Source organism: Hevea brasiliensis, chromosome 12, assembly GCF_030052815.1.
Source record: "Hevea brasiliensis isolate MT/VB/25A 57/8 chromosome 12, ASM3005281v1, whole genome shotgun sequence".
In the NCBI taxonomy this organism is placed as follows: Eukaryota; Viridiplantae; Streptophyta; class Magnoliopsida; order Malpighiales; family Euphorbiaceae; genus Hevea; species Hevea brasiliensis.
In genome coordinates this window covers 2,144,307-2,166,604 of record NC_079504.1, presented here as the reverse complement: position 1 = coordinate 2,166,604, position 22,298 = coordinate 2,144,307, and the positions used below count along the sequence as shown (strand labels likewise).

Below are 22,298 nucleotides of genomic sequence, written 5' to 3'. Positions count from 1 at the left end.
AAAATGCCGACCATCTGTCTGATTGATTTTGCAAGTTAACCATTGCTTTATTGGAAAGAACAGCTTCACCTTGGGATCATCTCTAATTTTTTCAGTACTGGGCAAGATTGTATGCTTCTATAATGTTGATCGTTTGCTATTAATCCATTTTGCCGGGTTCTCTTGTTTAGATTTTGTAGGCTTGAGAATTTGTTATTGAATTGCTCTAAGCTTTATTAACGCCAATTTGCGGGTTAGGTAACGACCAAACTCCGACTTTAGCAGTGCTTCTGCTGCTGATAGCAAGTCTAACTAGTAAAGAACAAATGTTAATTACTTTCAAATGAGGAATAGGCTCATTAGAATTTAAATATAAATGTTTATATTAATTGAGCCAAAATTTTGAAAATAGACAAAATTAAAAAAAAAAAAATCAGAGCAAAAGTGAATTTCTTTCCTATTAATATTTCTGTTTTTCTCTCGAGTCTCTCTTATGACCATATTATTTAGGTAAAATGTTCTTTTAAGCCCTTGATAAATTGATCAAATGGTCATTTAAAATCAATTTTTTTGATCCATTTGAATTTCTAACATGAGGAAAAAAATTAAAAGAAAAAAACACCGTCAAAGTCCAAATTCTCATTAAATTATATCAATTAAGCCAAAATGAAGTCATGTGCATGTAGCTAAAATGAAGTTATGTGCGTGTCACATAGGAGAACAACGTTAACAAGCATTGAATACAATTATTATAGCTGAATTCATCTCTCTCCATCTAACCATTGTCCATCTCTCTCTCTCCAATGCACACACAATTTGTAAAGGAGTATTTGAAGGGTAATAGCATCATCTTCTTTGTCGAATCAATTATTTTCATCTCTTAGGGTGAATTCAATAGTAAGAAGGCAAATGAAAATTATTTTATATCCTTTGTGATGTGTTACTGTCAGTTGAATGCAAAGGTTTGAAATCATAGAAAGAAAATAACCCTAAAAGAAGATTTTATAATTGCACCTCATATAAAGTAAGAGTATAATCTTTATTATAGTGTGAATATTGTAAGATATATGGATTGTTGTGGACTGATTTTTCAATTTTTTTGTTATTTGAGTTTTAGAATGCTGATAATAAGATTGTGGGTATTTTGAATGGCTTGATTGTGAGCCACCTGAATAGACCGAGGAATTGATAATTAGCCTCGCGAAGGAAAAAAATATTCTAGTGATTGAAAACATTAAGGGTGGCAGCATTTTTTTATAAGCTAAACACAATAAGGTAAGCGCAATGGCATATAATAACAATAGAAACCTTTGTAAATTCTTAGCAATCTTGATACATTTTATTTGCTCTTGTCTCAAAATAGGTTAGTTTGGGTATTATCAGGGTCATTTTGTTTGTTGGGGTAATGTACTCAAGTTAGTTTAGGAACAAAGGTTTAACAATGTTGCTATAAGTGTTGGTGAAGAAAATATGCATACCAATGTTGCAATGAATGAGAATTTGATGTATTTAATGAATTATTGTATTTTGCCCTTAATTTGGCTTTTAATTTATTGACATAAATTTGGATTTTAATTGCTTGGCAGAAACTTGATTGGTGTTCTTAGCATATTGGAAAAGATTAGCAAATTGGCCATTTGGTAATTTGGAATATGGTTATACATTTTTACTATTATATTGCTAAGAAACTGGCACAAAGTAAACAAATTCCTAAACATGGACTAGAATTAATATATGCAACATGTCACTTAATCCAACTAGGATGAAGGGATATGATAAATAGCTGAAGATTTTTCAATGAGACATCTTTTCCATTGTTGTTATGGATAAAGACAAGTGATCCATATATAATTAAGAAGAAGAAATTATGTGATTAACTTCAATTTTTTTTGGCAATTGTTGTTTGATCAACTTGAATTGTGTGTTTGCAAGAGTGACTGAGGAGCAATTCAAAGAGATATTTGACTATGCTAGGGACCATGGAAATGAATGGTGCAAGAATTTCATATTTGGAACATTAACTAGTTTCTTACATCGTGAAATTGGGGGTGAATAATTTGTGGCAATAATTTTATAGGCGATTAGGCCATCCTGCAAGGCTTTTATTTCTTTTCTTTTTTTTTTGTATTTTTTGCAAAGTCACTTAATTATTGTTGATTTTTAATTTAGTTCTCCATAACTTTTTTCCTTTTTTTTTTTTCTCTTTTGGTTAGAAATGGAACTTTTTTTATTTACTGTAATTTGATTTATTTTATTAGTTTCCAATACACGAACGTGTTTGTTTTATTCACTGTGTCACATAGTTATATATATATATATATATATATATATATGATTTATTTCATTAGTTTCCAATACATAAAGAAACTCTAAATCTAGTATTGCTTTTAATTGTCCTCCACATGTTTTTGTCATATCAAGGTGGGGAGGAGGTGTTTGCCAATTATTTCATGTTGTTTTGTTGTCTGGTTTTTAGTATTATTGGTGCCAAATTATAACATACATTTTGTACACTAAAAAAATATTGTACCACACTCTTATAAAAATTAGTTACTCCATACATTATAGAGAATGAGACTCATAATATTATAAGTGGTAATATATATATATATCAAGTATATATAATAATTTTCTATTATTGATTAATAAAATACATGTGTATCTTCTTTTATACATTAATGTGTTTTTTCTATGAGCTTGTATTTTTAAAATTGAGCTTATATCAAAGTATGAATATGATTTGAAGGTGTTACAGTATCATAAAACACTAATACTAAGGGAGTTTCACGATCTCTCTTATTCGTTGTTTGCAAATTACAAAATTATAAGAATTATATTCTTTTTTTTTTTCAATTTTCATATTAAAAATAAAAAATTTAATATTTTAATTTAAAAAAATTATAAAAAAAATGATTGTGTGATAATTCGATTTAATTATTTTCTTATAAATGATTTATTAAAAAAAACTGTAAGTTGTTGAATCTAATTGTTTATGGTTGATCATGTAATGCCCTCACTTTAGGTAGTTCTGTATATTCTACTGTTCCGATGACTAATGTTTTGTCCGGACAGTCAAGATGTCTGGAACTACACTTAAACTAGAGTGAGGAATTATAAATTTGTTGAATAAAAATCAAGTAAAGTTAAAGGAAAATGAAAGAAGTTAAATGCAAATAGGTTAAAGGAGCCGAGGTTCCGGTGATGGGTAACCATATCGGGAAGTGACTGTGAATACAGTTGTCAACCCCAAACTCATGGAGAAACCTGTGAGATAAATATTTGAGACTTAATTGAAGAATTTAAAATGATTAATGACAATAAAAATGTCAAGGAAACGTAAAAAAAATTTATACTAATTAGTAAATACAATTATGACTCGATAAGTTCAATGAAGAGTATTTTGGTCATTTCACTTAGAGAATTGATTTTTAACTAAAATTTCAATTTAATTAAGTGAGATTTATATAATAAAATATGAAGAAATATTGATAAAAATTCAAATGAAAATGAGTAAAGAAAAGAAGAAATGAAATAAATAAAAAATTTAAGTTTAATTATGACATAAGCATGAGGTCACGATGACCTAATTAAAATCCAATTAAATTAAGACATATATATATATGAACATAAAATAAATCTAATTAATTTATCCTTATCACATCTCATCTTCTTCCTCCCAATTATCTTGGCCGGCTCACCTTCATCCCTTGCTCCCACCATTTTTGTCTTCCAAAGCTTATAGAAACCTTGGATTTCCACCATAAAAGCCCTAGTCCCCAAAACAAAAACTTAATTTTAGACATTGATCAAGAGTTTGAGAGCAAAAAAATAGGAAAAATTGAAGAATTGGGAAGTTTGGAAATTGACATAAGAAAGACATGTGCAAATTAGTTATAGATTCTTGAATATTGTTTGAGTTTCAATTGAAATGTGTTGAAATTATGAAGAAAAAGATGAAAATTATGCATGGAGGGTTGAACATAAATTTCGGCCACCATAAGGGAGAGGGAGGTTTTGATGTTTTGATAGAATTAAACATGTTTACTATAGTGGATTGATATGTAAACATGGATGGTATAATGAATTTGTATAGAACTTATGAAATTATGATTGTAAAGTTAGGGTTTTGAACAAATTTGGGAATTTGATGCCATGATGCTCAATTGAGATTGTTGAGGTCATTTATTGACCATTTGATGAGATTGGTTGAGTTTTAAAATTGATAGTAGTGTTGAATTGTTGTATTGGAAGTGTTGTTTCCATGCAGAGATTTTTGAACCTTGAGTCCAGTGCATTTATATGGCCATAAGTAGAGTTAGACAGCTCCAATTAGTATGAGGCCAATTGAAAGTGAAACTTAATACATAACCCACAAATTTTATGAAGAAACCTTATCCAAAAACTGACCACAAATTGCCTTAAAATTGGCATGAATCTAGAATGACCTAATATGGACCTATAAAAATGATCATATAAACAGTAAATGTTAAAATAAGCATAACTCATTGTAGAAAACTCCAAATGACCTGATTCTTGAACCAATGGAAAGCTTAGACATAGTATAACCTTTTTTCATGAAGATTAGGAATCCTAATTTTTACCATAACTTAACCAATTTTCTAGGCAAAGTCAAGTCATTAAATTTGCCTATATCAAAATTGACCTAAAAATTATGGACTTTAGGCCATCCGACCAGTTGTGGTAAAAATGCTATAACTCAGTCTACAAAACTGAAAATATAGTGATTTAAAAGCCAAAATCTTAATAAGATCTAAAACTACAATTTTGGTGTTTTGACCAAAACCTATAACCAAATGCAACTTAGGAAAATTTATAGGAGAAGTCAGGAATTCCTAATCTGGAAATTCCTACACCTGGACAGATGTGCCATTTGACACCCAAATGGTAAATAGACCATAACTTCCACTAGAAAACTCCAATGGGATGAGCTAAACTATTCTGGAAACTTAAAAAATAGGATTCCAACTTTGGTTTAGGAACTTTACTCAAATTCTGAGAGTAAGGACCCCAAAATGGGAATTGTAAATATTGACCTGAACTTGAAATCCTGAATGTATAGGGTTTATGATTCCAGATAAGTTCATTAGCCATAACTCACCCTACACAACCTAAAACTTAGTGATTTTTGAACCTGTGTAATCCTAAGACATAAGGAAACAACTCATATGAAGGACATTAGACCTAAATATGACTGTAATATGTCTAAATGGTTAGACAAAGTTCGGATTCTAGAATCTGACTAGTTCTAGAACAATAATGAGTCAATGGACCAGTTTTGGAAAATTAACCATAACTTGAGTTCTAAAACTGCAAATGATATGATTCAAAAGGAAAAATAAAGATAAGACATAGAGGAACAACTTCCATGAAGGAAGTGTGATCCAACAGACTTTGCATCATAACCAATTTGTTAGGACAAGTTGCAACACCAAATCTGAACCTTGAGAAAGGTTCATGAAATAACTTATTATATGATATGGAATTAACCAACATGATTTATTAACCACATAACTCACTTGAAAATGAGATTGAGACCTATGTTCCCATCACAAATGGAATGACCACGATATGCTAATGAATAGTGCCTATGAATAGTACATAAAATAACATATTGACACTAACTTGCCCAATGTATACCTAGACTCATGTGTAGAGGTTGGATAGATTGGTATACCAATTAGGGACCATAAATTGCAGTACTGCTTATATGAATGATCATTGATAGATAACATATATTTGATATGATTATTCTTCTGACTTTATGTCTGACATTATATGATTGCTGACTTTTATGCCTGACATGATTTTTGACTTTATGCCTGCCCGCTGGTATTGTGCTTGACATGACATGATATATACTTGGTAGACACACAGGGTGTTTAACTAGTATACTCTCGTGTATCCAGTCTTAACAGTAAGTTATAAGTTACTTGGGCACTGATATGATTTAATAAGCTTTAATATTAAACAATTACATAATAAAAATCCCAAACACATAATATGCTCCTATAGAGCAACAAGAATACGCAGTGATCTATAATTGATAAATATACTTTTTTTTTTATATAAAACACTACACACATAAAATAGTTACTTGTATTTATTTAGTTTATTTTTATTTTATTATTGCACCATTAAGCGTTATACGTAGCGCGTTAGTTTTTCTATCGCGTAGGTACTGAAGATAAGGAGAAAGCCCAATAGACATCCGATTGGGAAATTTGGAGTCAAGATCTACATAAAGTCTAGTGTCACCATCCCCATTGCAGTGCATTTTGGTGGGGCCGCATTACGCCATATGATTGTATTTTATTTGTGTTTACTGTAATAAATTTTGGAGTTTTATTGTAAATTATAAATTTATGTAATTAATTTGTACATTGATGTAACTTAATAAAATTTGAGTATTTCATATATGAATTGAATGAGAATTGATATGTATGAAAAAAATTGTAAGAATTGAATGTGAGATGATGATGAGATTATGAATTATAAATTGAAAATTGATATGAGATTTTCAAATAGGTGAATAGTGTAATACGTCAATTGTTAAATAAACAGGGGAAATTCCGTCAGTTTTCTCCATTTGAATATTTTGGTTTAATTAATAATGAAATCGAAATTAATAATGGATAGAACAAGATAAGATAAGATGCCCCGGTATAGAATGTAACACACATTGTTTGGCTACACTGTACAGATCATTTTTGTAACACCCCAAAATTTTAAATTTTATTATTTTATGAGCATTTTTGGTATTTTAATTTTATTTAAATTTTAGGAATTTTTTTGAGATTTTTCGGATTTTAAAAATCGAGTTCGATTTTCCAAAAATATAAACTTTGATGATTTTTAAAAATTAATTTAAAGACCACGTGACAAAACTAAAAATATATTTGGAGTCTACGAATTTTTCTGAGTTTTCTGGAATTTTTTCGAAATTTTTAGACCTCGTTTTCGGTCCCAAGGCAGAGTAAAAAAAAATTCAAAATTTTGTATTTCGAATCGAACCGGCAGAATCGGACCGGACCGGATCGGACCGGTCGAATCGGACCGGCTCCCTTCCCTTTTTCTTCCTCCCGCGCGCGTCTCCTCCTCCTTCTCTCTTTCTCCCGTTTTCTCTCTCCTCCCGCCCCAGCCCGCCGGCCAGCCACCTCCCCTGCCTCCCCAGCTCGCCGGCGCCGACCCCCAGCTGTCCCAGCCGGCCGGCCGCCGCCCCAAACGGCTGGAAAATGCGTGCGAACTCCCTTCCCTTGCGCGCGCGACGTTTCGACTTCCCGGCCGAAATCCGGCCGATTCGGCCACCAATTGGACTGGGTCTTGTGTCTAAAATCATCTACTCGTCGAGAGCTTTCCATAGACACCAAGAACACCGAAATACATCGAGCGGTTTGTCCAATTTTTGCCCGGGAAGTTTTAGCCCATTTTGACTTTCGAGCTAGATTTCTCACAAACCGTAAACCCCACGAGAAAACCGAGAGTACCAGAGCGCTCTACTCGTCGAGAGCTTCACGGCGACATAAATTTCAAATTTTTTTGACACCGTTTTTCGGTGGGTCCCACGGAACTTTACAGTGTTTTTCCGAGCATTAAATGAGCTTAGAAAATTCTGAAAAATTTATGTACTAACCCCCGTGTTGTGGGCTTCATGTAGGTATCCTCAATTAGCGGAAATTCAACAGATTGGTAGTGCAAATTTGGGCAGACGGACCGTTCTGGAAAAGTCTCCGAATTGGACCGAGGTTTTGGCTACCCCCCCATTGTCAGACATCCCAAGCGCGTTCCCGAAGTCGGAATCGACAAAGGTAAACCCGAACCTTGCTTTTTCGTAATTTTCTAATGCTTAAATAGGATTAAAAATCCATAAAATATTCGTGGTAGCTCAGAAAATTATGATTCTTTTTGCAATAGCCTAGTAATATTGCTAAGGACCGCAGGGCAAAGTTTTAGAATTTTTAGAGCTTATTTGGGCAGTTTTTGCAAAAATGATCAATTATGAGGACTAAATTGAAATTTTACATATTGTGATGGATGATTGATTTGATGGGCCCAGGAGGGGCTGTGTGATGTGATTGAGTTGTGGATATATAGATTGTGAATATAGAAGTGCGTTTTGAGCCATTTTGCAGGTTGGGTAGGTCCTAGGTATAGGGGAGACTCTGCCGGATTTTCGGCTCGACTTAGGATGTATTTGGTCTTTTCTTGATTGTATTGAGTCATTTGTATTAAATAATTGTAATGTAATTGTCAGGTGAGCCGGGACAGCCTTCTTCCTCCGCTCAGCCCCCACAGTGAACGTTGTCAAGTCTGTGAGTAAAATATTAATTTTAATTGTAATTTCGATATTATTATATGTTCAAGCATGCCCATGCATCACTTATATGCGTATATCTATGTAGATAAATTTCAGGCACGATTTATGTTGCATTCATAACTGTGAAAGTGCCATGTATGTTGCTGTGGTAATTTGGAGCAGTGTGCGTGCGTTGGCGTGCGTGTGATGTGGTGTGGACTATGGATAGGACGGGTAGTCACGGCTTGAGATCTTCGCTGGGACCTGATCCTTCGGGGGGGTAGTCACGGCTTGAGTTCTTCGCTGGGACCCCCGATTTGGTTTATTAAGCGAAAGTCCGGCTTGAGTTCTTCGCTGGCACCAGGTTGGATTTAAGAGAGCTGTATGGGGGATCAGCTCCCATATATTATGAATGATATTACAGGGTGTGTGAGTGCTCCAAATTACCTTTTTGATGTTATGATGTGAAAATGTTGTTGATGTTGCATTTCACTCTACAGGGTGCATTAGTTTTAGATAGTTATAGAGATTATGGTTAAAATTGATATTTTACTCTCTGAGTCGAACGCTCATTCCTGTTCAATATTTTTTTTTCAGGCTATAGGAGGATTTTATTGTGGTTAACCTGCTTTTCTTCTTCGCAGGTTATTCAATATTTGTGTAATTTTATTTACTCTTAGATTTTCCGCATGTGTTAGAAATATTTAAATGATTCGGGTCTGTAATATAATTGTTATGTGGACCTGTAAAAAAAATATTCTATGCATGATTGATGGATTGGATGAGGGAGCTGAGCTCCCATTTATTTTTATGATGATGAGTATGTGGAGGGTGAGCTGAGCTCCCCAATTGATGTTATATTTTGTTTACAGGTCGGGTGAGTCAAAAACTCCTCGTTGAAAGGTTCACTTTATGGCCGGACTCTGTCCGGTTGATTTCTTGAAATTGGGCCCAAATGGGCCTTAGAGTTGGGCTAAGTGAATAGTTAGGCTTACTACGGGCCTCAGGGGCTTTAGGCTGGCCCAGGTCTTAGTGCCGGTCCGGCCCATAGGTTGGGTCGTGACAATTTTCCTTAGCTTTGATTATGAGAACTTACTAGAGATCAATGCTTGACCATGGAGCAACTTATCAAAGACTGCAAAGAGAGCAAATGCATATTGAATTTGCTTCTCGTATGTCTGCTAGATTTATTAATCTATTGGCTTTTTTAACCCTGGGATTTTTTATTTTTCCTTGAACCCTAGGACTTGTTAGGCTTTAGTGTTTGTATCTTTTGGATTGAAACTCAAATATCATGTGTTCTTAAATCAATGGAATTTCACAAGTTTGGAAAAAATAAAGTCAATACTAAAAAAGTTGATTTTTTTTTCTTTAATTTTCCGATCTATCCAATTATGCCACATCAACAATTTTTTTTTTTTTTTAATCTAATTTGAAGTTCTAATTCAATGCCGACGTACTCGGCTATCAATATATTACAATTAGATAGCTTAAACAAAATTTATTTCCACATAAAATAGAGAGAAAATCATACAATTAATTAAGAATGACTTAGAAATAATCAATGACGGGCTCAAGGGCATCAAAATTTTAAATTTTAATTGGGATTAAGTTGAAAATGGATATGCTTATAATAAACTTTCGTATTTACCTATTTGAGAAAAAAAATTTGTAGTATAAGTTTAAAATGTTTATAAGTATTTATTGATCTAATTAAATAAAAAATTAATTAATTTATATTTTAAAAATTTAAAGAATTTTTTTATTGGCTATATTTTCTAAAATTTAAAATTTTTAAATAATAAAAAATAAATTATAAAAATATTTAAATTATGAGAAAATTAAATTAAAAGATATTTAAATTTAAATATTATGTTTATTATTAATTTATTATATTTAAATACAAAACAACTTTCATCTTTACTTAAATCCTACGTCTGTCGTTGAAAATAATATTATACCTCATATATATACATGCAAGATGTCACAGATTCATTAACAAAAGCTTAATATAATGATGTTAAAATTATTTTTTAAAATAAATAAATAAAAAAATTAATGTGCATGAAAGATATTGATTTGCTGGACAACCTCCCAAGCATAGTTACGTATTAGAATACGAAAGCAGGATAGCAATATCGTTGAAGTTTTGCAAATTAATGAATGAAAGAAAGACACGGCTGTGGACAAAATAAACACAGTGACTCAGCTGATAAGCTAATGCAGGAAAAACAAAATACAAACACAGAAAAGGATGTGGTCCTGCTGCTGTGGCTGAAAATGAAACATCCATTAAAAAAAAAATTTAAATTTAATTAAAAAAAGGCACGAATAATACATTTAAATTGTTTGGAATTCATGTTAAATGAAAATTTTTGTATAAATGGATGATTTTAAATCATAAAAATTACATCAGCCACCGGCCCCAAGGCAAAAGGGTGCACGCTCTAACAATAGTTTGCTTCATAAATACAGAAAATATCTGATGCTTTGTTTTCTAGCTCATCAAGTTGCAGCCTAAACAGGCCCAGCAAATACGAAACTTATACGTGTCACCATCTAAAACCAATCAATCCACTTGCCAACCGTCTTCTCGGACCCATTTTATTTCTTTAGACCACACACTTTTCACTCAGAAATATCTCGCTGCTCTCCTCAGCCTGTTGCGCTCTCCGCAGACTTCACACGTTTCTCAGCAAAAATGGAGCGCTTCTGCCTCCTTTCTCTCCTCATCTGCACCCTCTTTTCCTCTACCTTTGCGGCCACCGTATCCCCCGATGAGGTCGAGGATCCTTTGATTCGCCAAGTCGTGCCGGAAGCCGAGGATCACCTCCTTAACGCCGAGCACCATTTCACTACTTTCAAGTCTAAATTTGGGAAGAACTATGCCACGCAGGAAGAGCACGACCACCGATTCAAAGTGTTCAAGGCTAATCTCCGACGGGCGAGGAAGCACCAGATGATGGACCCTTCCGCAGTTCATGGAGTCACGAAGTTCTCAGACCTGACACCACGTGAGTTCCGCCGTCAGTACCTTGGCTTGAAGCGGCTCCGGTTGCCGGCCGATGCTCACGAGGCGCCGATACTTCCGACTAACGATCTTCCTTCAGATTTTGACTGGCGTGATAAGGGTGCCGTCACAAACGTCAAGGACCAGGTATGTGCTTGTAATTATAGATTTTTGTTTTTAAAAGGAAGATTTTGTAACGTTTGGGTTCTACAGGGGGCGTGTGGATCGTGCTGGTCATTTAGTGCCACCGGGGCTCTGGAAGGAGCTCACTTCTTATCAACGGGGGAGCTGGTGAGCTTGAGTGAGCAGCAGCTTGTGGATTGTGACCATGAGGTTGGAATCTTCCTCCTCTCAATTTTTCCTCTATTACACGTCCTAATTGGATCCAATATGTATCTTCTTTGTGATTGTGAACCTGTCTAAGGTCCTGAATCATATTAGTTTTCTGTCAGTATTTATATTTCAAGTTCTTTAGGATTTCAATTTTCTTGTGCATATACTCGATTGAGGTAGGCTAAGGGTATAGGGGAACTCTTTAATTGTCTAGGCTTTTACAGTTCCAACTTATGGGTTCCTAGGGGTTGAGGTTGAAGTACAATAATGTTGCTTAAATGCCTATTGTGCAAGAGAATTCATTATTTTATATTTTGTGGGTCTTTATTCATATCAAGCCCCCTGTAACTTTTGTAGTGCGATCCAGAAGAATATGGTGCCTGTGATTCAGGCTGCAATGGAGGGTTGATGACTTCTGCTTTTGAGTACACCCTCAAGGCTGGGGGACTGGAGCGCGAGGAGGATTATCCTTACACTGGGACTGATCGTGGACCGTGCAAGTTTGACAGAAGCAAAATTGCTGCATCTGTATCTAACTTCAGTGTTATTTCTATTGATGAAGAACAAATTGCTGCAAATTTGGTGAAGAACGGTCCACTTGCAGGTACTTAGTTGCAGTTCATACTTGAGGCATTAGTATTTATTGCTCCTGTTATAATTGTATTATAGTTTACTAATTTTAAGTTTTATTTTGGCTGCTTTTCCATGGTGTAGTGGGGATCAACGCAATGTTTATGCAGACATATATTGGAGGAGTTTCTTGCCCATACATTTGCTCAAAGAGTCAGGATCATGGGGTGCTTCTTGTGGGGTATGGAGCTGCAGGTTATGCTCCTATCCGGTTTAAGGATAAGCCCTTCTGGATTATCAAGAATTCATGGGGTGAAAATTGGGGAGAGAATGGCTATTACAGGATCTGCAGGGGTCGCAATATTTGTGGAATGGACGCCATGGTCTCTTCTGTTGCTGCTATTCATACCGCTCGTCAGTAAATTATTGCAATTTAGCAGCAGATATTGTGTATATATCTAAAGAGTGATGCATATTGTTATAAATTATAAAATATGTGGGCTCCAAAGAACTTACTCTGGCAGGAACTGTTACTATGTGGTTGCTATTTGTAATTTTCTTATCGCGACGTTCTATTCAAGCGTTGTATATGCTTATTGCTACCAATAACTATTAGTCCTAATTAAGATGCTTATATAATTTGTTTCTATATAATAATGTCGTAAGTCTTTTCTTCTATTTTGCATTTCTTTATGGTGCATCAACATTTTGAAGTGATTATTTGGAATGACTATGAGCGTTTTGATTTCAACTCACCAAATAAATTGGATTTTTAATGCGAATACAGTGCAGAAACTCTCTTTTAGCTTGTGTGTCCTAAGAATTGCTAAAGAATAATACAATCAATATACTGAACAAACGGGCAAGTTCTAGAACCCGCAAGAGTTCACCACAGTTTTAGGTACTCACAGCTACTGATTGGTATGCCAATAGAATGAGTATAGAAGTTCAACCAATGTGCAGGAATTGGCTGCCAGGTCTGGAAGGTCCTTTATTTTGGGAATCACGAACGCAAATGGCTCTTCTTCAAAAATCGACAGGAACGAAGGAACTATTCTAATTTAAAAGAACTGTATTTCAACAAATTCACTGTATGATGGAAGTCTGCTTCTTATCTTTTCGCCTTTAACCATGTTTTGCAATGAATATTGATACTATCCACTCAAAATTAAGTCAAAAAGTCATCAAAGAATCTAATGTATTAATCAAAGTGCAAGAGCTCGGTCAATTAATCAAACCAAAGAAAAAGAGCTCACATGGACATCTACACCGAGCAGACGAGGCCTGGGCTGACTAGGTCGAGCAGAAGAAGGCATATGGTTCAGACCAAGCAAAATATTGCTTGGTCAGATGTAGTAGAATAAATATATGCAAAAGAACAGAGTGAAAACGCTCGCCCAATAAGCCAAGCATCAATTATACCGAGTATCAATAATACCAGTCAATGATAAAGTCGATATTTAAAAGAAAATCTCAGAATATTAACTCAATATCCGAGATTATTGTAGATAATTACAATGGCTACTTAACTTACAGTCTATAAATATGAAGAACAACCATTAATCAAGTATATTTAAATGATAGAGTGACAAGAACAACCATTAATCAAGTATATTTAAATGATAGAGTGACTGGCATCAAGTATATTTAAGTGATAGAGTGACTGGCTAATAGGCTATCTACCTCACTGTTTCCTTCTTTTTACAGACTTATCTGGCATTGGAACTGGTCTTCAGAGGCTCAAAACAACATCAAATATGTCATTCATCCTCATCGCCAATTAAAGCAAATGAAAATGGGTGAAATTTGCATCCATCTCCCTTGTAGAACTTGTTCTGGAACTCTACCCAGTGAAGCCGCAAGGCATGTAGGAATGCACTTAGGGTTTCCATCGCTAGAAGCACACCAACAGTTGCGCATACAAAAACAATTATGCCAATGATAAGAATAATGATATTGTTGAACCTACAGTCATTAACAGAACATTTGTTACAAGATTCAACATATCAAATCAGTTCTGCTACAGCAAGAGCATAGGCAAATGAACTCACCCCCAGGGTAGAAGTAGAACCTTATCACTCTGAAAGGGCCGAACTAAAAATCACCAAAAACCAGACAAATTAGACCATACAAAAAAATAATGAAGTACGACATGCTTATTTTGAGTGACATATACATCCTAAAGGCTCCCTCCGGACATAAGACATTAACCATCTAATCAACATAGTTTCCACAATTTACTAAATTTAGATGGATAATTATATTATTCAAATGAAACATAATCTGAATGGATAAGTCCACAAAGTTCTGTGACAGGTAGAAGATTAAAGGGAGAACAAAACAATACTTCTTATGGAAGTATTAAAATTTTGTGGCAGAGGGAAATCTAATGATCCATTTGAACTAACAGTTTCCCGGTACTTACTGGGGCAACATGAATATAAAGGCTAACTCCCAAATTATTCACTTATCAAAACGATGTTATTTGAAGATCTTTAGTATAAATAGGGTTTGCACCAAGTTTCAGGTTCATCAGAAATCCTAACATTCGCCAGCTCTGATCATATTGCATTATACATAAACTAAGGACAATAATTTACCCGTAGATTTTTCAGCCTGACTAATGGATTGTGGTAAATAAATACATGATCAGACTTTAATTTGCTATGCAGAAAAAGCCACAATATTCTAAAAGAAGCCAATTAACCCTTCTCCATACATATACAATGCAAATCACAAGAGCGACACCGCAACAGTTCTTAGATATTATCAATAATCATAATATCGTCTCATTGTGTCATCCTATCAGAGTATTCAAATATATCATATCTGGCAAATCTACAGGAATATTCCAATGCACTGAATACATGACAGTGAACCCTTACTCCTTGTTCCAATTCCAGCTTAAACAGCATGTTTGAGGAGTTAAGGATGAACCTTAAGGATGAACCTGAGTGCCCACAAACATAGATCTGAAGCTGCATTAGATACTGCTCCAAGCACGAACTCTATGGTGTGTAAAAGTTGATGAACAAAGACCTCGCTGAACTCAAATTCCTCACGTTTATGGGAATCATAATGGGGCTCCATGTCAAGAGGGTCATCAGTGCTGTCAACCAGGGCATAGGATTGACCTTGATGCCTCTACCATGGCATTTAGAAATGCCATGGGTTAACGCAATTGACATGATCATGCAACAAAAACATTTATATGAAATAAAATATTTTAGCATACTTCCTCGTGTTGCTTCTTGAAGAGAAATGGCTTTGGAAACAGCATCCATGGTACAGCAACAAGGGCTGACACTGGCAACAAAAGCTGGCAGCAAAACATGGGACATCTTAAGAACCAGCATTTATTGGTTAATACCAGGGGGAAAAAGTTTCAGCATAATCACAATCATTCCTGACCAACAAAAAGTTGATTGTCACCCAGATCATCAGTAGGACTCAAAAACACGTATATCATCACGTGATACAAATCAGCTTGAGAGCCAGTGCACCATTTCACAATTATGAGGAGTGAAAGGTAGCCAAACAAGCTGTTCAGGAAAATCATCTGGGGAACAAATTGATACCTGAAGCAAAACAACTATTGTTATTTAATTATCTGAAGATGCAGAAAAACACCCTTCACAAATTAAAACCATAACCAAGTATGAAATATGCTATGAAAATCTAAGCATCTATAACTATAACACACGACTCTAGGCCCTATCACTCCATTCTCAAAAGAAGCAAAAGAGAGTAAGAGAATAGTTTAAGCAATTTAAGGATAACTGTGGTTATGATATTAAGTTTTCTTATAAACTGGAGGAGTTGCTCAGGAAAGATTGACAAGAGAATGCAGCCACCATTTTGTTAACAGTTACATAAAAGATAACCACACATCCCCAAGATTCATTTGGGCCACTCCTAACGGAATTGACATCTTCATCTTTAATGAGTTAAGAAAAGGTAACTCCTCGGAGTACTGTGCCACTTTAGTTAGACTAGCAGTAGAAGCATCTCTGCAATGCATATTCAGTCTAGATAATTCTAAGGGGACAAATAGATTATGTAGTATGTGTAAGGTTTATTGCACTGGTCTAATACCTGCATGATAGGCCACCACAAGCATAGGCAGAGGGACCAAATAGTTCAAATGGTACTGAAAAGAATTCGTTGTATATCAATCCAGTGTAAATTGAAAAAATTGCCATCATCATAATAACATAACGGCCACTCAAAGTCATTTCCATGATGGCTCCAAGTTTCTGTTTAAAAAATAAGTGAGCTGAAGCATGCATCTATTTAGAGAAAAACATTTTTATAACCAACCTACAAACTAAACAACAGTTACCTGGCTGGACAACTTCCTTCCCTGATAATGAAATACAGTGTTGCCAGCAGCAAGCAAATACCATGGCCCCAATCGCTGAACATCACAGCAAAAAGGAAAGGGAATGTGATAATTGTATACAAACTGGGATTTGCTTCCTGGTATTTGGCAATCCTGGAACAGCAAATTTGTTGGTTAACATCCTTGGAAGATAATTTTCAGTAACTGACAAGTAAACTAGTCAAGCATGATGTTTGCAATACAACTTGTGGAGCAGAAGAAAACTCCAATTTCAACTTAAGTCTTTCATTATGCTCATTATAGTCAAGAGTTCAAGACATGGACAACCAATCTCAAATCAAGTTTAAGAACCTATATGGACAGTTTGACCAACAAAACAATGAAATTGATTGGAAAGAATAATGCAAATTCAGATTCAATTCAACGCATTTTTGTTGTGGCTAACTTTACACTAAGAAGCCATTGTAGTCTTAGTATCAATAGACCAAGTAAACAACCATCATAGCATCTTCCCATTCAGAGAGTGTAGGCCAGTCATACAGATGTCTTTTCTAGTTTCTTTCTCCCAAATACCATGATTCCTACTTTCTATCTTTACTAATACCAAGCAACAAAATATCCATAACTAAAAGAAAATGTAAACTCTGACAATGCCCAATATATAGCTGTCACACTACATGATGCCAATGTATCCAAAAATTTCTTTTAGGAGATATACTGTACGCATCATCATATTATTGTTAGAACCATGATTTTTCCTACCAAAAATTACATCCAGCAATTAGGAAGTCAATGTATTAGTTACATGATATAAATAACTTGCCCATATGCATCTACAATTTCTTGAAAGGCTGAAGTGAATTTGTTTGTGCAAAAATAGGTAGGTGGCGATTCCTTTGTGTGTAAAACCTGGAATATTGCTCCAATATGTGAGTTGCTGTCTACAGATGCCTGTCGCAACCCATTTTGAATCTGCAGAGGAAGAAAAATAAGATGACTATATGTAGTCATTCAACCATACAGGCATACACTAGTGGAATATGCTTCCAGCAGGATTCAAGAAATCATGAGCATGCAAGTCAAAAGAACAAACCTGATCTATTGCAAAAACAGGACACCAAGCTTCAGCAACAGGACATTTCTTAGTCACATTTATGCTAAGCATATTTATAGTGCGGTAAATATATTTTTCCTTCTTCACCTATGTAAGTTATAGAAAGCAAAGTTTGTTAGCTCAAAAAATTTCAACATAGAAAACATTTAATTCAACAGAATACCTAAAACATAACTCAACATTGACTAATCCCATCCTAACACATACAAATACTTTTGCATTTTGTGGTAACTTGAAGACTCAAAGTATTAAACAGAATGACTCAAGCGAAACAGAAGATTCCATTGCTCAAACTGAAATCCAATTGTATGCAACAAATTGCTCTGGTGAGCCAATCCAACATCCATGGTAGTCTTCAGCTCTGTAAGTCTTGCAGACACCTGGAAATTGTTGAAATTAAAAAATACGCATCAGACTGAAATAGTCACTGATGAACAACAAAAGAAGTCCTCATTCCACTTCAAAGAGAAGTAAGATGCACAAAAGAAGGCATAGTGTGTACCTCTGTCATCATCTGATATTTGTTTGCTAAGGTCCTCAGCGAAAGGATAACGGTTTGCTCCAAAGGCCTCACAAATTTTGAGAATTTTGTTCTTTGCTCTTTCTCCAAAGTAGAAAACCAAAAATACATTTTTCTCAACCTGTAATTTGATATCTCACAAATTCCTCAAATGAAAGGATGTAAAACTCCAGCTCTGCACCAAAATATAGATAAAGCAACTTCCAGGAATAAACCTTCTCTCCAGAAACAGGATCAATAACAGAATTTTAAACCACAAATTGCTTCAAAAACTCATAGCCCCTGGTTGCACAAAACAGAATCCTTTCAAAATCCATTGATTTTTCTCTGGGCACCAGTCCGCTGACAAAGCCCAGCTTAACTTGCTTTGCTTTGATGGATCTATTATCATTTCCTGCATAATATTGACTTCCTAAGCATCATCTTTCAGAAAATGGCAAAATTTTGGCTACTATACAAAAGAAAAGAAAAAGTTAAAAGCTGTACTTGCTCCAGCAACAACGGACTGTCAATAGATCTTTCGCCAGTGTTATGGACTTCAAGTTCTCTTTGCTGAACTGCAGAATTTCTCTGAGCTGAACAGAAAAGTTCACCAGCCTGACATGAGATTGGAAAAAATGCAAATTTTTATTTCATAGCTTCAATGGCTTTTCAAAGCTGAAAAAATAATAATGCCATGGTATGGTTGTATTCCATGACAGCAGAAATAGCACTCTAATTTGAAATGCAAGAATTTCAAGCTTAAATAAATAGAAATAGAATGTGATAATAAGCCATTAAGAAATAAATAAATAGAAAGTGCACATTACCTGTGCAAAGTCATGTTGATTTGTGTGTGTGTGCATGTAGGAGAAAGAGAAAGAGGCTTTTATCTCAAGTAATATACAGTTGCATACATCAACACTAGTAGCATTAATAAGAGACTCTAGAATCCAATTTCTCAGGAGAGGACTATATTTGCTGCTAAGGTAGGAAAGTGCAAGCCATACCTTCTGCAGAACAAGCTTATATTCTACTAGTTCATTGTATGAGTGCTCTAACTTTTCATCATTTGAGTTTATCTCTATCAGCTCAGCTTCAAGTTCACCAAGTTTCACCTAATATATACCAAGAATTAAGTTGCTTTAACACAGAATATGTCAAACTTTCAACCAATAAAATATATAAGAATTTGTAATACCTCCAAATTGTCCAAATCAATATCATTGCTTCTTGCAGACCAGCTTGCTTCTCCCATTTAATGGGAGAAGGGAATCGGGGCATATATGTGGGGTCACGAAAACAAGCTTTTGGTTGCGCTTTTTGGGCCCCGAATCCCCGTGAGGCAAACCCCACCCCAAAGCAGGCCAGCGGCTGGACTGTCGCTGGTTTTTTTTTTACTTTGTTGATGGCAACAACCTGGTCATTGTAATGTGCTCCTTGACTTGCACACCATTTCTGCGCATCTTTTAATCTACGTGTTGAAATACAACACAGGTAAATTGTGCATCACATATGAATGATAAATTAGTTTAGTTTATGTTAGAAAAATAACAATAACAATAGGCTTCGATCGTTTAGTCACTCTCCTCAAGAGATTTATGCTCTCCTACTATGTTGCTGCTAGATAGTTTGAGTATATCTCTCCAGGATAACAAAGACAAAACAGAATCCTAAACAACAATTCTAGAATTCTCCCAAGAACGAATTAAAGAATAATAACGTTAATTGTAAGTAGTAGTGAAGAGAAGAGATAGAAAAAAAAAAGAGATAATGAATTTCTTGTTCAAAACTACTGCTCTTTATAAAGTATTTACACCTATTCGAACAGATGTAACAGTTCACTTTGTATCTATTAGAATAATATCTGTTTGCTTGCAATTTTTATAACAAATACAACAATTCACTTCTTATCTCCTAGAAAAATTATATCTATTCACTTATACCTCTAAGAATAGAACAATTACATCTGTTCATATATATCTCTTAGAACATATACAATTGTTAGTAACAAATAGTTTTTTTTAATATCTTTTAACGAACAGATATAACTATTTCGATATAAGATAACTTTTATATCACTAACTATTTATAAGAATCTCCCACTTAGTTAGTGATAAATACAATCAATATGAATTAAGATTTATGCATACAAAATGTGCTTTTCAACTTAAACCTGCTATTAGTATAAATATTTCAAAACCTCATCAAAATTGTTGGTTATATTTAAATATTAAACCATAATTCCCATATTGACAAGATCGAAAATATTATACATATAAATCTTATCAACACATTCACCATATTATGGCCTTATGCTACCTCTTGAATTCATAAACACTTACAAAGTTTTATTTTCCAAAATTTGATAGAAGCGGCACCACTTCTTGTGTTTATATAAGTGAAGTTTAAACTAAGTCACAATTATGGACTTCTTGCTTCTAAACCAAACTTAGTATCTTTATTAAGAGTAATAAATATTCAACCTCTTTTTCTTAAGCACTGCTTAAATTTCTAGTGCTCGCAAACTATCACAAACTATAACTTGTTATTATCTTTAAAATTGTTGAGCAATAAGAAAGGTAAGGTTTCCATTACTAGAGACAAGTTAGAAAAATTTTAGACCCATCATACAAATAGTACTACTAATCATATCTCTTGGAAGCCCTTTGGTTAATGGGTCAACAAGATTATTCTTTTATCTAATAAATATAACTATGATGATATCATCAGAAATTAGTTATCTAACATATTTGTATCTTAAAGCAATATGTCTAGACTTGCCATTATAAATCTTGCCAAATGCTCTAGACATAGTAGTTTCACCATCACAGTGCAAAGAGATTGCTGGCGTCGGTTGTGGCCACAGCTTTATATCTAACAATAAATTTCTCAACCATTTTGCCTCTTTGCCTACTACTGCTAAAGCAATAAATCCAAATTCCATTGTAGAATGAGTGATCCATGTATGTTTCTTAGAAGCCCATGAGATAGCTCCTCCACCTAAAGTGAATATCCAACCAGATGTAGACTTATTATCATTAATAATAGTTATTCAACTAGCATCACTATAATCCTTAAGTACTGAAGGAAACTTATTATAAAACAAGGCAAAAGACTTTTTCCTTTTAAGATAACCGAGAACTCTTCCAACAGCTCTCTAATGATCAGCGTTAGGATTATGAGTATATCTTGAAAATTTACAAACAACAAAAATAATAACTGGCCTAGTACAATGCATAGCATACATTAAACTACCAATTGCACTAGCATAGTCTAATTTACTTAAAGATCTTTTCGAAATTTCAACTAATTTATTAGAAACATTAAAAGAAGTATTACCTTCTTTAATACACAAATGATTATACTTAAAAAGAATCTTATCAATATAATGAGATTGACTCAAAACAAAAAGCCCACTATGTTTTTTAATTTTGATACCTAAGATAGTATCCACTTCTCCCATGTCTTTCATTTTAAATTAAAAAGCTAAATACTTCTTAGTATCATTCACGCTTTGCATGTTAGTTTCTATTATTAATAAGTCATCTACATAAAGGCACACTATTATATCATAATCTTTTGTAAATTTAGAATAAATATATTTATCTGCTTCATTATGTTTAAAACCATGTGATAATATCACATTATCAAACTTTTCATGCCATTATTTTAGGGCTTGCTTCAAGCCATATAATGATTTTACTAATTTGCAAACTTTCTTTTCATTTTCATGAATTACAAACCATTAGGGTTGCTCCATATATACTTTTTCATCTGGATCACCATTTAAGAATGCGGTTTTAACATCCATTTGATGTGCAAATAAATTATAAATTGATGCTAAAGCAAACAACACTCTTATTGAAGTAATTCTTGCCACAAGAGCATATATATCAAAATAATCAACTCCTGCTTTTTGTTTAAAACCTTTTGTACCTAGTCTAGTTTTGAAAGTTTGTAGAGAACTATCAGTATTATATTTTCTCCTAAATACTCATTTACATCCAATAGGTTTAGAATCAGGAGGTATATCAACTAATACTCATGTACCATTTGATAATAGAGAATCCATTTCATCATTCATTGCTTTTTTTTTTTCCAAAAAGCAGAATCTCTTGAAGCAATTGCTTACTA

At 34.1% G+C, this 22,298-nt stretch overlaps 2 protein-coding genes and 1 pseudogene across 4 annotated transcripts; 1 reads left to right on the top strand and 2 right to left on the bottom strand.

Annotated features, from left to right (window-relative positions):
• The first annotated feature begins 10,688 nt into the window (after nucleotides 1-10,688).
• LOC110658609 (probable cysteine protease RD19C) lies at nucleotides 10,689-12,884 on the top strand. Its single transcript, XM_021816288.2, has 4 exons — nucleotides 10,689-11,450; nucleotides 11,517-11,636; nucleotides 11,994-12,240; nucleotides 12,351-12,884. Exons 1-4 carry the CDS (start codon nucleotides 10,995-10,997, stop codon nucleotides 12,626-12,628), a joined length of 1,101 nt encoding a protein of 366 aa, XP_021671980.2. The 5' UTR covers nucleotides 10,689-10,994; the 3' UTR covers nucleotides 12,629-12,884.
• A 3,208-nt stretch (nucleotides 12,885-16,092) lies between these two features.
• Nucleotides 16,093-18,241, bottom strand: LOC131171282 (V-type proton ATPase subunit a3-like). 3 transcript variants are annotated; one of them, XR_009141864.1, is made up of 4 exons: nucleotides 18,165-18,241; nucleotides 17,642-18,042; nucleotides 16,302-17,520; nucleotides 16,093-16,216 (listed from the first exon to the last, which is right to left on the bottom strand). XR_009141864.1 is itself a non-coding variant. In XM_058130798.1 (4 exons), the coding sequence occupies exons 2-4, from the start codon at nucleotides 17,711-17,713 to the stop codon at nucleotides 16,545-16,547; spliced, it is 396 nt and encodes a 131-aa protein (XP_057986781.1). In that variant the 5' UTR covers nucleotides 17,714-18,042; nucleotides 18,165-18,241; the 3' UTR covers nucleotides 16,240-16,544. The 3 variants fall into 3 exon arrangements, 2 of the variants coding, with proteins under 2 accessions (XP_057986781.1, XP_057986782.1); XM_058130798.1 differs by lacking the exon at nucleotides 16,093-16,216 and having other exon boundaries at nucleotides 16,240-16,701; nucleotides 17,354-17,520; XM_058130799.1 differs by lacking the exon at nucleotides 16,093-16,216 and having other exon boundaries at nucleotides 16,240-16,701; nucleotides 17,458-17,520.
• A 189-nt stretch (nucleotides 18,242-18,430) lies between these two features.
• On the bottom strand, nucleotides 18,431-19,419 carry LOC131171466 (V-type proton ATPase subunit a3-like; annotated as a pseudogene).
• Nucleotides 19,420-22,298: the final 2,879 nt, after the last annotated feature.